Here is a 13,950-nt window from a genome sequence, read left to right on the forward strand (position 1 = left end):
AATTTCTTTTTCTTTCTTTTCGAATAAATACATTCACGTGTACATGTTACATTCCGTTATTATCGTTAAAAACAAAACAAAAATAAAAAAAAGTATAGACAAATTTCTCTCCGTACGTGACCGGTGGAGGTTTTGCAATTGTTATCCACGTTGAGAACGATGATCAAACATTGGGATCGAAACCAATGTGTCAATCTGTTATCGCAAATATTTTCGACAAATATTCGGACACGCTTATTCGTTTTACGTTTCGACCAATTTCTTTACCATCCCGTTATCGTAGAATTTATTTGAATTTTAACTTTAAATCGAAACAATTTCCTAATGATTTTTCTATCGACAAAGTATACACCTTCCTTTTATTTTTTCCTCTTTTTTTTCCTTAATAGAATTTAATTAATTTTCGTTCATCTTTTTATTCGTTTGCGAATAGCATTTTCGGTTCAGATGATTTCGAACAGGGAGAAAAAAAACATCGCGCAATCTTTTCTGTTATATCGACCGAAAGTTAAGTATTTTTTTCGCTTGTTACGGTCGCCGTTGTTTCCAATTATTTGGCGCAAAAATGACCGCGGTATTCGCCGTGTGCTCGTTTACCGTTATTAAACAAGAAAGAAAGAGAGAGAGAGAGAATAAAAACAGAGTATTTAGCACACTTGCTCGAACGGAAGTACAAAGCAAATCGTATCTTTGAGCGTTCATTTTGTTTCGTATGGGATTGCGTATCCGAGATGTCGTTGAGTCGAGTAATCCAACCTTGTCATCATTTCTTAGTGTTTTATCTTTTGTTCAATCATCTCGTTAAAAGTGGATTATCCGAGTGTTTTTCGAACGACACCTGCTCGAGAACCAAAAGGATTGTGGATGACGATAATCCCAGGTATCTGATATTTCCGCAGGGAAGTAACGTTCAGGTGAGATGGACAAAACTATCTAATCAAATTTATTTGCCACGTACGTGAATCGTTTCATAACTAAACCTGAACAAAATATATATGTGCCCATAATTATGAAAGTGGTTTAAGTCATATATTTCTTGTTTCGAGATATTTAAAGGATTACATTTGAACATTAAATGAATTCTATATAATATTCAAATAACAAATACTATCTAATGGTTCATTTAAAAAAAAATCGTGAAAGTTACATTGAATTCATTTAGTTTCAAATAATGTGGTGTGAAATAACTAATAAACTTATTTTTTTTTGAAGTTATACTTCTTTTGGCGCGTTGGGAAAAATGTAATGGGGAGTGGATTTTGTTCCGAGCCTCTAGAAAAACGACACCTTGAAGTTTGTCGGTATTTACGACGCGCGGCAAAGCGATTTCAAGTATACGGCATGAAGTTGTCTTCTCTTCTTCTTCCCCTTTTTTTCTCAAGCGGGTCATCCATCCAAATACTAATCGTACTCAGCGCTGCTTTACTTAAATGATCGAGCGAGAACTAATGCTGTAACCACGCCATGGCAAAGTAATTCGATATATCTCCCTTACATTTAATGTGAACTGATATCTATACTTCGATATTTTCTTTTTCTTTTTTTTATTCTTTCTTATATTTATATAATAATAATTATTTTTCTTTTTTAAGTTATTTTTTTTCTTTGAAGTTTTTTTTTGAAGTTATTTTTGAGGTTATTGAGGTTATATTCGTTTTGGTACGGCAAAGAAGTATAACTTCTTACGTGCGTACATAAGTACACACACTAGTTTTTTTTTAATTTTGACTTTGACCACTTTCATAATTATGGGCACATATATTTAATATATATTTTACATATTTAAAAAAAATATATATATATATTTTTATACACGAGAACGCAACGTAACGCAATATAACAGACTACAATATTGCGTGCGAGATTTATTGCGATATTATCGCGTTTTTTTATTTCCTTTTGTTTTTCCTGTTCTTTTTTTTTGTTGTTGTCGGGACGGTAAAAGACTCGAATACACACGGGTACTGTGTCTGGATTGGAGTAAAAGAGGGATGATGGGATGAGAAAGATTTGAACGTCTGTCGACGAGTTAATCGCTAACGAGAAAACAAAATAAAAAAAAAGAGATCGGGGAGGAAGGAACAATAGTTAAAATAGAAAATATAAATATTATATTAGAGATTTACGTATTTGCTTTTTTTTTGTTTCCTTCTTTTTCTTTTTTGAAAATAAAAGAATCATTTCCAGCGCGTTTTATCGAAATTCTCCGCACTGGAAGCCCTTTAAAAAAAAAAACAAACAAAAGAATCTAAAAATATATTTATAATAACGTTTATTCGTTTAAAAGAACGAAGGAAACGGGAGTATTAGGAGGTAAGAAACAGCAGGGTAGTTAAAAGCAAAATTTATAAAGAAACTTTTTTACAAGATCTACACTATAAGAAGAGGAACTTTGATAATAGAACATTTTTCAAAGTTCCCTTTTGATTATCTAATTTAACCTCTGCGAATATGGATAACTAAACGTTTTAATGAACAAAGTTAAGTATGATAGGTTATTGACTAATAAAAATGAACGATTTTTTTTCTTTATTATCCTTTCTCTTACACTATTGTCAGTAGACTAAACTTTAATCATACTTTATAGGGATTTCACGATTTACTGTAGGAAAAAGAAATAGAAAGCAAAAGAAAGAGGGAAAGAGAGAGAGAATCAGAGGTACGCAGGTAGATAAACAGATAGATAGACAGTAAGAAATAGTAAAAGAAAGAAGGAGAGGGAGAGAGAGAGAGAGAGAAAGAAAAGATGATAGAGAAAGAGAAACGTCGAACGGGGAAAAGACTTTCCCTTTGGTGCTATCTCGTTTCAATATTTCAAACGATTCGGATATCGAGTAAACTTTTCGCGTAAGACAAGCAATCGATTCGAATGTAGGTAAATAACTTTGTAGCTTGAGCTACAACCTAGGTAAGATTGTTTGTTGAAAATAATGCAGTTCTAATAGGTATTTGTTTCTCTCACTCTTACTCACTGCGAAATTGAAAACATAACCGATACAAGTTTATATTTCGAAATCAAATGGGGTTCAAAGTGCTTGTATTATTAATACAATAAAAATATTGTGTAAGGATCTTTTACAATTGGCAATGATTAAAATGTGAATTAACATTAAGAAACATAGAATAAATAATATTATAATACGGGTGTTGAAAAATTCAATAAATATTATAGACATTCTATCAAATTGTTAATACCAAAATTGACTTTGTAGCTCGAGCTACAACCTAAGTAAGATTGTTTGTTGAAAATAATGCAGTTCTAATAGGCATTGTTTCTTCTCTCACTCTTACTCACTGCGAAATTGAAAACATAACCGATACAAGTTTACATTTCGAAATCAAATGGGGTTCAAAATGGTTGTATTATTAATACAATAAAAATATTGTAAGGATCTTTTATAATTGGCAATGATTAAAATGTGAATTAACATTAAGAAACATAGAATAAATAATATTATAATACTAGTGTTGACAAATTCAATAAATATTATAGAAATTCTATCAAATTGTTAATATCAAAATTGAAAATGAACGCTATCGACCTTATAATCAATATTAAATTTGTTCACATTAGTACCACATGAATCCTAATCGCGTATAAAATATCATATTATGCACTCAACTAATGTCGTATTAGCGCATCACGATAAATTCGATCGAATGAATTCTTATTCAATATTATTATATTTTCAAATATTCCAGCTAAAATTACGATTGTTTAATGATAATAAAATGAACCAATAAAATTACTTTGCTGTTTCTTACCGTGTTTTATTAACATTTGAATCTATGCCTCCCCCCCTATAGAGAATGCATTCTTATTCAATTATTATATTTTCAAATATTTCAGCTAAAATTACGATTGTTTAATGATGATAAAATGAGCCAATAAAATTACTTTGCTGTTTCTTACCGTGTTTTATTAACGTTTCAATCTATGCCTCCCCCCCTCCCATAGAATTATTAACCAATCTAATGTATTATTTCGTATTTATCGATTTTATTTCTAATCGTATTTGTGTATTTTATACATGTATTATATATATATATATGTATTTCGAAATTGCATATGACACATATACGTCCAGTTGGTATACTGTATGACCATCGCCACGTACTCGAAGCCTCAAGGAATGTTTACCGTTGGTGTTACGGCCGGACTGGCATGGGAACTTCCTCATAGAAATACCGTATTGTACAGGAAACCTGCCGAGGTTTATCATCGTCGAAGCAGAAGGGAGTTGTACCGCAAAGTGGAACTAATGCTGAAAACGTGAGTGACATACAGACCACAGGGAATGAGGGAAGGCGACAAAGAAAAAGAAAGAAAGAAGAGAGAGAGAGAAATAATTTAACGATGCACGTGTCTATTCGATACCTGCGTGTTATTACCATTGTCCGTATTATTGAACAATTTATTGCAATTTCGATTATTTCATTATCCAATCACATCCTAACAGGAAATATAAATTATTGTTAAACGTATTTAATATGTAATTGATATTATTTCTGATAGTTTTTCATTTTGTTTTCTTTTTTCCATTGTTCACTTTTTATTCACGAATTTATTATTGATATTAAGAGAAAGAAATTGCAATAATAATTAAAATTCAAAAGAAATATCATAATGTCGATTATCGTTATATATACGTTTCGTTTATATTATCGAGTGAATTTCGTTGGAAAATTGAGGATCATTATAAATTTCGATAATGCACGTCGAAGTGGAAGGTGGGTGGTGGATGTTTTGAAGGAATAGTTTAAGAGGTTAATTCGATCAAACATAGTTACTCGTCATATTTCTTACTCGTATTTTCTATTTTCCTATTATTAAGAGGAAAAAGATAAATAAAAGTAAAAAGAATGAGAAAAATCGCGTATGCATGGGTAAATATTTGTATTTGTATTTCACGAAGGAAATGTTCTGTCATAATGCCTCGGCGCTTTTCTTTATTTGCATTACACGTTATATGCAAATATAAGCGAATAGTTTAATACACGTACGTGTTTGCAAAGTTGACTTGAAAGAGAACAAACGAACGTTCACAAACAAATAAACAGACAAAAAAATACGCAGCTATAAAAAAAAGCGGTTTGCCATTTCGTAATATGTCTGCCACCATGGGAGAATATTTCCTATGCATGGAAAATAATAACAGGGTGGTGGCAATTATCCAATGATACGAATGTATTACGATATGGAAAAAGGAAGATGTCAACGAATTATATTGAAAGAACAGAATCGGACGTTTATTTTGTTTTTTCCTTTTACGATAAATCGATCAATTCGTTTAAAAATAAAATACGAGATGAAAGAAACGATTTGTCGAATTTCACATTCCTATTTTTCTTTTTTCTTTATTCTTTTTTCGTAAAAATGATACCCCTTCAGATTTTCCTCGTCAATCAATTAATAATAATCGAACATTAATAATAGGATATCCTTGAATCGTAAAAATAGTCTGTCTCTTTCTAATTTTCCAATAAATTCGATGAAAAGGGAGGAGGAGTGAGTGAGTTGGGAAAGAAACGAGTCGACGAAAAGAAAATAATCCCACGGTGATATTGATGCTAAAATCAGCAGAGTATTATTCGAGAACTTATAATGATGAGAAGAAATTCAGCAATGAAATCGAAATTTTCAAACGACGATGCCGCTTAAAATAAAACCAAAAGAAAAAAAACCCCATATATATATAAATAAAATGAAATAAAATAAACACGCGGTCTCTCCGTTAGTTCGAAAGGGTTCGTGGTATCGTAGTTTAACGAGTGTCGAACTTGCGAATGAAAAATAAAAAAAGAGGAGAAACAAGAACAAGAAAAGAGATAAGAAAAAAAAAATAGAAAGGAAAAGCATTTTGGTTTTTTTTTGCCAGTTGTTTAACCCCTTTGTTGTATTTTCTTTTTCTCGTGAGTTCAACAACGTCACGATTTGCCAAGTTTCGAAAGGTGTCATCTCTTCCTTCTTCTTCTTCTTCTTCTTCTTCTGAGCTTTCACTGCGAGAATGAAACGAAGCAAAGGTGAATCGAAAAGCGAAAGGTCAACTTCTCTGAGCCATTGTGCTTTTCCAGCTCGAACAAGGATGCTTTGCTGGGTGAGGGCGAACTATCAAGGATCTGCCTGCATAAAATGAGAAAGAATGAGAAAAAAAAGAATGGAGTAAAGGGGAAGGGGGTTCGTTGGGGGTGTATAAAAAGCTCGCGAAGGTTCCGACTTTGTTGTTTTTTCACGAAAATCCTACCTTTATTTCTCCTCAATCTATCTAGATATTTTTTGGGCCAAGTTGTCGAAGATATTGGAAAAAGGGAGAAGTAAAGAGGCAAAAGGGTTACAGGGAGAAAAGGGAGAGTAATAAGATAGGGATGAAAAGAACCCTTGACAATGGCCAAGAGGAGGCATTATTCGAATGCTCGTATCGATCAATTAATGCACTTGAGTGCTCTTTATGGAGAAGGATTTGTTAGAGCTAAGAGTTTGTATGTGCAAGAGGTTTAAAGGTCACCAAATGAAATTTCATTTCTTTTCTTTTTTCTCTTTTTTATCATCTTAAAACCAGATTACGTCTTTTGTCAAGAAAATCATTAATTGCACTGTTGATTACTATAACACGTAAACGATTAACTTTCAGATCAATTCGTGTTTAACTCGTATAATTATTTATAGATACGAGAAACAATAGATTCATTATACTATTGTTGCAATATTATCTTTATGGAGAAGGATTTGTTAGAGCTAAGAGTTTGTATGTGCAAGAGGTTTAAAGGTCACCAAATGAAATTTCATTTCTTTTTTTCTTCTCTTTTTTTATCATCTTAAAACCAGATTACGTCTTCTGTCAAGAAAATCATTAATTGCACTGTTGATTACTATAACACGTAAACGATTAACTTTCGAATCAATTCGTGTTTAACTCGTATAATTAATTATAGATACGAGAAACAATAGATTCATTATACTATTGTTGTAATATTAATTGTGGAATATAGGTTTTTAGTGATTGCTTGGAATTTTGATTCGTTCGAATAAAACGTAGCAAGGGTCTTAAAGAGGTTGAGAGAATATTTCGTGGCAATGACATTACCAAGTGAGACAAAGACTGTGTGCGTGTGTGTGGGTGTGTGCGTTTGTGTGTGAATTCTGGTATCAACGTTCTAGCCAGCATTATCGCCAAGTTAATGAATAGACCGTTGACTCTCTTGGCGAAACTGACGGCCGATAACGAGGATGATAGTTACAAACGACACCGTCTCGTACCCTCTCCTCTCCTCTCCTCTCCTCTCCTTTTCTCTCTCGAACACATAGAGAGAGGACAGAGAGACGCACATATATATACTCTGTGTGCCATTTAACGTGTATCGCAAGTCACGTCGTATGACTACTCCTTCCTCCCTTCCACCCTTCCCCCCTTCCCCCTTCCTTCCTTCCTTCCTTCCTTTTGGGGTTAACGAGAAGCGAGTTCCCTTCGTCCTTAATACCTTCGAGAATATAAGCAATCTTATTTGATTTTGTTCTTTCATCTCACGTGAAAATGACAACGTCTAAGTTTACCTAAGAAGTAGTTCTCTTTATAAAGTAACCTAGTTTCTGTGAGAATAAACAAGTTTAGTCATATTTTTTGGTTAATTTTTCGGTCAAATAAATTCGTTCAATGCTTTTCATGGTTATTATACATAAACTATATTTAACTTAGAATAGTAACATAACTTTTCTTTTTTTTGTTTATTCGTTTATAGTCAAGGTAAAGATGGCAAGGCTTGCGTTCTCAAAGCAATTTGCAAAGCTGCTAAAAGGGATAGTAAACTAATTGGCAAGGGTACATTCCTTGAAGAAATTTTACACGCCATATTCACGTAAGTATTCATCTACAATATCATTAATAATGTTTAATAACTCTGTGATCTTGCAAATAATTTACAATTAATCATATCACGACAAAATGAAATTTATTTCTACTTGACGTATGTAATTGTAAACGAAAGAAAAATTTCGAGAATCCCAAATAGAAGATTTTAGAAACATGACACTTACGTATATACTCGCATAATCATATAGATATATTCATTTAAATATTTTTTCCATACATATATTCTCCGAGAATATAAATTAGAAATTATTTTTATCTGAAGAGTTTCAAAGGACGCGTATACCGATGAATAAGATGTTAATGTAAATTACGTCACAAAAGAATATTAAAATGCTCGAGGATATAGAAACTTAGAAGAAATCTCCAATTTATTGGATCGATCGGAAAGTAATTACGTATTTTTTTGTTCAATGGTTTATTAAAACACGATTTTTATTCATATTTAAAATCCGAGGCCTTTTAAATGATCTTTAACGATCGAATTTGATAAATTCAACTTGCCAGGTATTTTAAAGTCATTAAAATGAAATTAATATCCAAACGAAAAGTTATTTTACTTAAACTCTTACAATTATTCTAAAATTCAAAGACCATTTTATACTTTTATACTTTTTTTTTCTTTTTGATATTTTTCGCAAGAACGAAAATTTCTCTTGGTAACTTTCAACGTAGTTTTGAAAGCCAAGTTCTTCGAAGTTGTGCTTCAATAAATAAATAAAAACACAATAAAAAGAAGGAAAGAAAGAAAGAAAGAAAAAGAAAAATTAAATAGAAAGAGGAAATATCAATAAGTGTTATCGATACCGGAAGTTGTATCTACGAAAGTTACATTTGAAAAAGTTTACAATGATACAAAATCCAATAGTTCGAGCTTGATTCCGGTCACTTTTTGAGAAGACATTGTTTTTGTTTCCTAATTTTAATAAAATTTAAATAATTGAGATATAGCAGCATTAGTATGTGTGTGTGTGTGATTCGTAATTTCAAATATAATATTATAATATATATTCTAGTCTATTCGAGAGAAATCCGAGAATCGATTAACGAGAGCCTGCTCGACTCGTTTTCAATAGAAACTTCTTATCGAAGTTGGTAGTATAATTCCCGTGAGTAATTCGTTCCTTCAAACGATAGATCTCAAGTGTTAAACACGCTGAACCAATTTCGACACTGACAAGGACTTCTCTAGCTTCCTTATCTAAAGTAGGCAAGAATCTTGGCTTGTATTTACGTTTCCTTAACGTTCCATCTCTTTTCGGATTTCCCAGAAGGTGGAAGAACTTTCTACGTAGGCGTACCACGTCTAACCAATTTATTTTTCATCTCTCTTTTCTCTTCCTTCAAATATTTAACAACCGAAAATACTACTCTAATTATTTACTTATTGTTACGCTATTATATTTTTCTAATTTATTTGTGTTTTTTTTCCCCTTTTTTATTTGTAACATAACAACAAGTTCAATTATTTACTTTTCAAATTAAAAGGAAAATTCTTCTTTATAATATAAATGATATTAGTAATAATAATAATAATAATAATATTAATAATATCTATTTGAATTTTCACAAATTTGTTCGTATAAGGTTCTTCAGCATTCAACGAAAAATATGTATATTAATGTAAATATTTAATGTAAAAGATATCTATATGTATGAAAAATATGTAAATAAATATAATATTCGTATTTTATAAGGTAAATATAAACCGCAAGAATTTATAATAATCATTTAAATATTAATGGTATAAATCACATATTAAATCAAATAATATCATTACGAAATGATAAAAAATAAATAACGAATTCATTCAATTACAGATTACCCGATGGATTTTACGAGCTCGATCCAATGACAGAATACGAAAAGGTTTATAACGATAAAAATAATTGCGACGAATTTGTCGCTAAATGTCCAGATGTCTTTTGATAACAAAACGGATGAGTCCTATTAACTTGTTCTCTATACTCTACACACATCGATAAGTTTACTTTCCGGAAAATCACTTTCCAGGGGGCATTCGGGCATTAACTCTGTTGGACTTCCTAGAAGAGCTTGGAAACCGCTTTAGTTAATGCTGCGTTTGTGCGGCTTGGTAGTACATGCCACATCTCTCTCTCTCTCTCTCTCTCTCTCTCTTACTCTCTCTCTCTCTCTGTCTCTCTCTGTCTCTCTTTGTCTCTCTTTCACCTACCCCACTTCATCTAAACTTGGCATCTAATTAACGAAATTAACCAACCTAAAAGACATTCATTCGCGATTATTTTCAAATATTATATGTGCGTGTATTTATAGCGATAACATGATTAAATAGGATTAAAATGATGAGGAAAAAAGTAATAGTAGTATTTTATTGATTAATAACTTAGATATTTCTTTCTATACTTTTATCTATAGGAATATACAGTATTCGGAATAGCAGACACATAGAACTCCCAGAGTACGTGTACCTGGTACGTGCTCGTTGAACCGTATAATAAACATTCATGCTGTCAGAGCTTAATGCACTTTTTATTGCGTATCGTCTGAGTGCTCGAGTATCTCTACGTTATGTGTGTACTTTCTCGCCCAAAGCTATGCTCTATTTCCTATGATATCTTACCCATACGTTTATCGTTTGACCCCCCCCTCCCCTGTACATTATACATTTTACGTTCAACAAATTTCTTTAGAATACGTTCTAGAAAAATTCTACTAATTGATGTATTTTATAAATTAAGTAAAGCTTAGATTATTTTCTTTCCTTTTTTGTTTGTTTGTTAACACACAAATATAATTATCCACGATTTATATAATAATATAATATATTTTGCAAATACGAGATGTTTTCAATGTGTTTCAATGAAATCTAAATAAGGAAATTCTAACGCGATTTGGGAATTGACAAGTACTTCTGTTAATGACGTGCGATACAAACCTGATTCCCAATTGACGATCTCTAGCAATTGGAATTGTATTATACCAAATGCGTCTATGTCAATGTATCGCACATTCCTGGTTACACGCTATGCGTATAATGTAAATGTGTGTACCAATACGCGATTATATATATGTGCATGTGTACGCGTGTGTGTGTTTCCGTGCGTGTACGAACATATCCAATGAAAATACACGTGCTCGATGACAAACTCCGGAAAGCTATACATCCAGCGAAGATGGTAGGGTATATTATTCCAGTAATATGAATTATTGTTATAATACCGTTCAATTGAAACAACAACAATATCTAATATTTTTATTTCCCCATTATGTCATTAATAATTTATTAAACTTTTTTTCCAATAATATTTTAATTACTTGCTTAATATAATAGTTAATACGTATTATAGATTAAAATGTAACGTATATCCCATAGTAATTAAATATTTAAAGAAAGTAACGATGGAATAAAGTTAAATGAGTTCTTGTTAATGTGATCGAATTTGTAATTAAAATTGAAAATAAGAAAGAAAGAAAAAAGAAAAAAAAGAAAGAAATTTATTTGTTCCGGTAATTACGTGTACGATAAAATGAACGAGCAAATTAATTAGAATTGATTGCAATTAAAGTGAGGAAAATTAGCTTCTCCTTGTTCTTGCAAAAGCTTTTTATGAGATAAAAAGATGTTCGCGAAGGCTCTAAAAAAAGCGTAGAAGTTTCGTGTAAGAAGTATAGGTATACAACGTTGGGTTATAATTTTTTGTATATCGTTTGGCGATAATTCGAAGTTCAAAGTAGACTGTTTTACGAGGACCCACGCACGTGCTTGGTATAAATGTTAAGAAATAGAAGAAGCTTGAATGTTCATTTACGTCAACGAACTTTAAATAATATTTAAACTATACATATATAATACTTTAACAACAAAATCAATCGATAATGAACTTTGATTTTAATTACTTTGTCTGCCTACATATTTTTGTCTTAATTATAATAAATATAGATACAATATTTAATCCATTAAGTTGTTCTTATATAATAATATTAAATATGTCGATCCTTGAGATGCAATCGAAGATAAAAAAAAAAAAACAGAAAAAGAATAAGTTTGGCAAGAAAAATAAATGTTGAGAAAAGAAAGAAATAACGAGTAACGATGATATCATTGGAAAGTCAAGGACACACCATGCTTCATTTTTTCACATTTTTCAAGGTTTCTTGCTCGCCTTGAGCGAGTCGAAAAAGAAGCGAGAATGTAGCAGAGATGATCGTGTTCCAGCAGTCCGGAACGATAACTCGTACATCAAACACACGTGGCGTGTCTTCGTGATACGTAGGGAAAAACTAGCGATACCGTTTCGAATTCTTTGAGTTTTTAAATTTTGTCATGGTGATTGGATTTCAACTACGAAGAATATCTGAGAATAAAATATAAAAAGAACGAAACTTTTCTTTTTTTTTACCACAACATTTTGTCTTTCCAGACCAAAAAATATAGCCAACGAAAAGAAATAATTTTGTGCTGGTAAAATAATTTAATTGTTCGATATAAAATAATAGCGTAAGGGAGGAAATTCGAGGTGAAACAATTTGGTGATTGAAAAAAAGAAACTAGACAAGGGTTGAAATCGTTTGGTGAAGAAATGAGGGCATCCTTCTTGTTCATTTTGATTCTAATCGAGGTAGCAAACATTGTTCTTGGGGTATCCGTGTGTCACCGTAATAACACTGACTTTGCTGTCAGAGGCCAAAGTTCGGAGGAGAGCTTAGTCAGAAGAAGACGATCATCCCTCGTATTTCCAAAGGGTAGCGCATTCGTGGTAAGTCTTCCTATCAGATCTATCGGTTCGAAGTTCGAATCAATATGTGATAGAATTTGATTGGACAGTTTAAGAGCTTAAACAACGAATTCGTACAATGTCATTAATTATTTTCTCATTTTATTCGAATAATTTATATATATATATTTTGTATTTTTTATTTTCAGACAACTTTGGCTATGTTGAAAGCTATTATGGTTAAAGAACCACCAAATTGGAATTTGATTTATGAGTTTGACGTAATATGGCCGATACCGAGCGAAGAAAATTTTCGAAAGAATTTCAATAGAAAACCGTGGCTAATAAAACGACGCCATAGACGTGAAATTTATAATAATTTTGAAATGGCATTAAACAGGTACTATTTTTTATATACCAATATAACTGAAAGACCCTTTAGAATGTATTATTTTCATTTATATAATCAAATTTTAATTTAATCTCTTCTCGGGAACGTTTTAAACTCGTAAAGAATAAAAAGAAAAGAAAAGAAAAGAAAACGAAATTAAGGATGAAAAGCGTTAGCACATGAAAAGGGATAAATAACTCTTTTCAGTCAAAATCTACCTGGACGTCAATGCGTTCTTAGAACTATTTGCGAGGCTGCTACGATTCTGAATCAACCGGGCTTGTCGTTGGTGGAAAAAGCGTTGAAAGTAATCCTCGGGTACGCTTTTTATGCCTGGCTTCTTCGTTTCATTTCGATTAGTTTTTAATGAAAATCTCGTTACAGCAATTCCGAAGACGTTGAAGATACTGATTATTACGATTTGGCTTACCGAAAAGGAACTGATTGTAATCTCGAGTATCCTTGTCCATTTTCTTTTCTACAATTATTATTATATTGCTTGTACTCCGGGATTGTCATATAAAAAGAAAAATGTCTTTTCGATTAAACGTTCATTTGTTTCAACACGGCAAGTGTTACACGAATGAATACATTATTTTTATCTAACAAGAATTATAATAATTTTATTACGATACGTTTAATCGTGAATTTTATTTGAACAAATTATTATCTTGAAAATAAAGTTAGCTTGCTATCGTTACTATTATAAAAGATGAATATTTTATAAAGAGCATGCGATGAAAGTTTCAAAATGTACAACAAAATCTATTTTATATAAAATATTTTTCAAAAATTTTGTACCTATCATTGTGAAAGAACTTATATGAATTTTATATTAGTACGTTTCTTATGTATAAAATGAAAATTCTAATTAATTGAACATATATAAATATATAAAGGTTTGTTTATTTTTTACATTATATATAATAAATGTATACTTGTATTATACGTCATTGATTCGTCTGTTCTCATTTTCTGTCTCTCTCCCTCTTTCTTT

The 13,950-nt window shown here is 31.4% G+C and overlaps 2 protein-coding genes across 2 annotated transcripts; both read left to right on the forward strand.

Annotated features, from left to right (window-relative positions):
- Window positions 1-731: 731 nt before the first annotated feature.
- On the forward strand, window positions 732-9,794 carry LOC122525748. Its single transcript, XM_043648674.1, has 4 exons — window positions 732-914; window positions 4,089-4,273; window positions 7,738-7,854; window positions 9,686-9,794. The coding sequence occupies exons 1-4, from the start codon at window positions 732-734 to the stop codon at window positions 9,792-9,794; spliced, it is 594 nt and encodes a 197-aa protein (XP_043504609.1).
- Window positions 9,795-12,378: 2,584 nt separating this feature from the next.
- On the forward strand, window positions 12,379-13,603 carry LOC122525400. Its single transcript, XM_043648170.1, has 4 exons — window positions 12,379-12,604; window positions 12,772-12,962; window positions 13,161-13,271; window positions 13,338-13,603. Exons 1-4 carry the CDS (start codon window positions 12,428-12,430, stop codon window positions 13,474-13,476), a joined length of 618 nt encoding a protein of 205 aa, XP_043504105.1. The 5' UTR covers window positions 12,379-12,427; the 3' UTR covers window positions 13,477-13,603.
- The last annotated feature ends 347 nt before the right edge of the window (window positions 13,604-13,950 follow it).

Source organism: Polistes fuscatus, unplaced genomic scaffold, assembly GCF_010416935.1.
Source record: "Polistes fuscatus isolate 324 unplaced genomic scaffold, CU_Pfus_HIC Scaffold9, whole genome shotgun sequence".
Classification (NCBI taxonomy): Eukaryota; Metazoa; Arthropoda; class Insecta; order Hymenoptera; family Vespidae; genus Polistes; species Polistes fuscatus.

What these genes read in the sequence shown, in the direction of transcription:
- LOC122525400 (XM_043648170.1), top strand. Translation starts at nt 12,428, where the DNA reads ATGAGGGCATCCTTCTTGTTCATTTTGATTCTAATCGAGGTAGCAAAC. An exon ending in TTTGAAATGGCATTAAACAG is followed by an intron (nt 12,963 to 13,160) that starts GTACTATTTTTT and finishes AACTCTTTTCAG; the next exon opens with TCAAAATCTACCTGGACGTC. An exon ending in GCGTTGAAAGTAATCCTCGG is followed by an intron (nt 13,272 to 13,337) that starts GTACGCTTTTTA and finishes ATCTCGTTACAG; the next exon opens with CAATTCCGAAGACGTTGAAG.
- LOC122525748 (XM_043648674.1), top strand. Translation starts at nt 732, where the DNA reads ATGTCGTTGAGTCGAGTAATCCAACCTTGTCATCATTTCTTAGTGTTT. An exon ending in GTGGAACTAATGCTGAAAAC is followed by an intron (nt 4,274 to 7,737) that starts GTGAGTGACATA and finishes ATTCGTTTATAG; the next exon opens with TCAAGGTAAAGATGGCAAGG. An exon ending in ATTTTACACGCCATATTCAC is followed by an intron (nt 7,855 to 9,685) that starts GTAAGTATTCAT and finishes ATTCAATTACAG; the next exon opens with ATTACCCGATGGATTTTACG.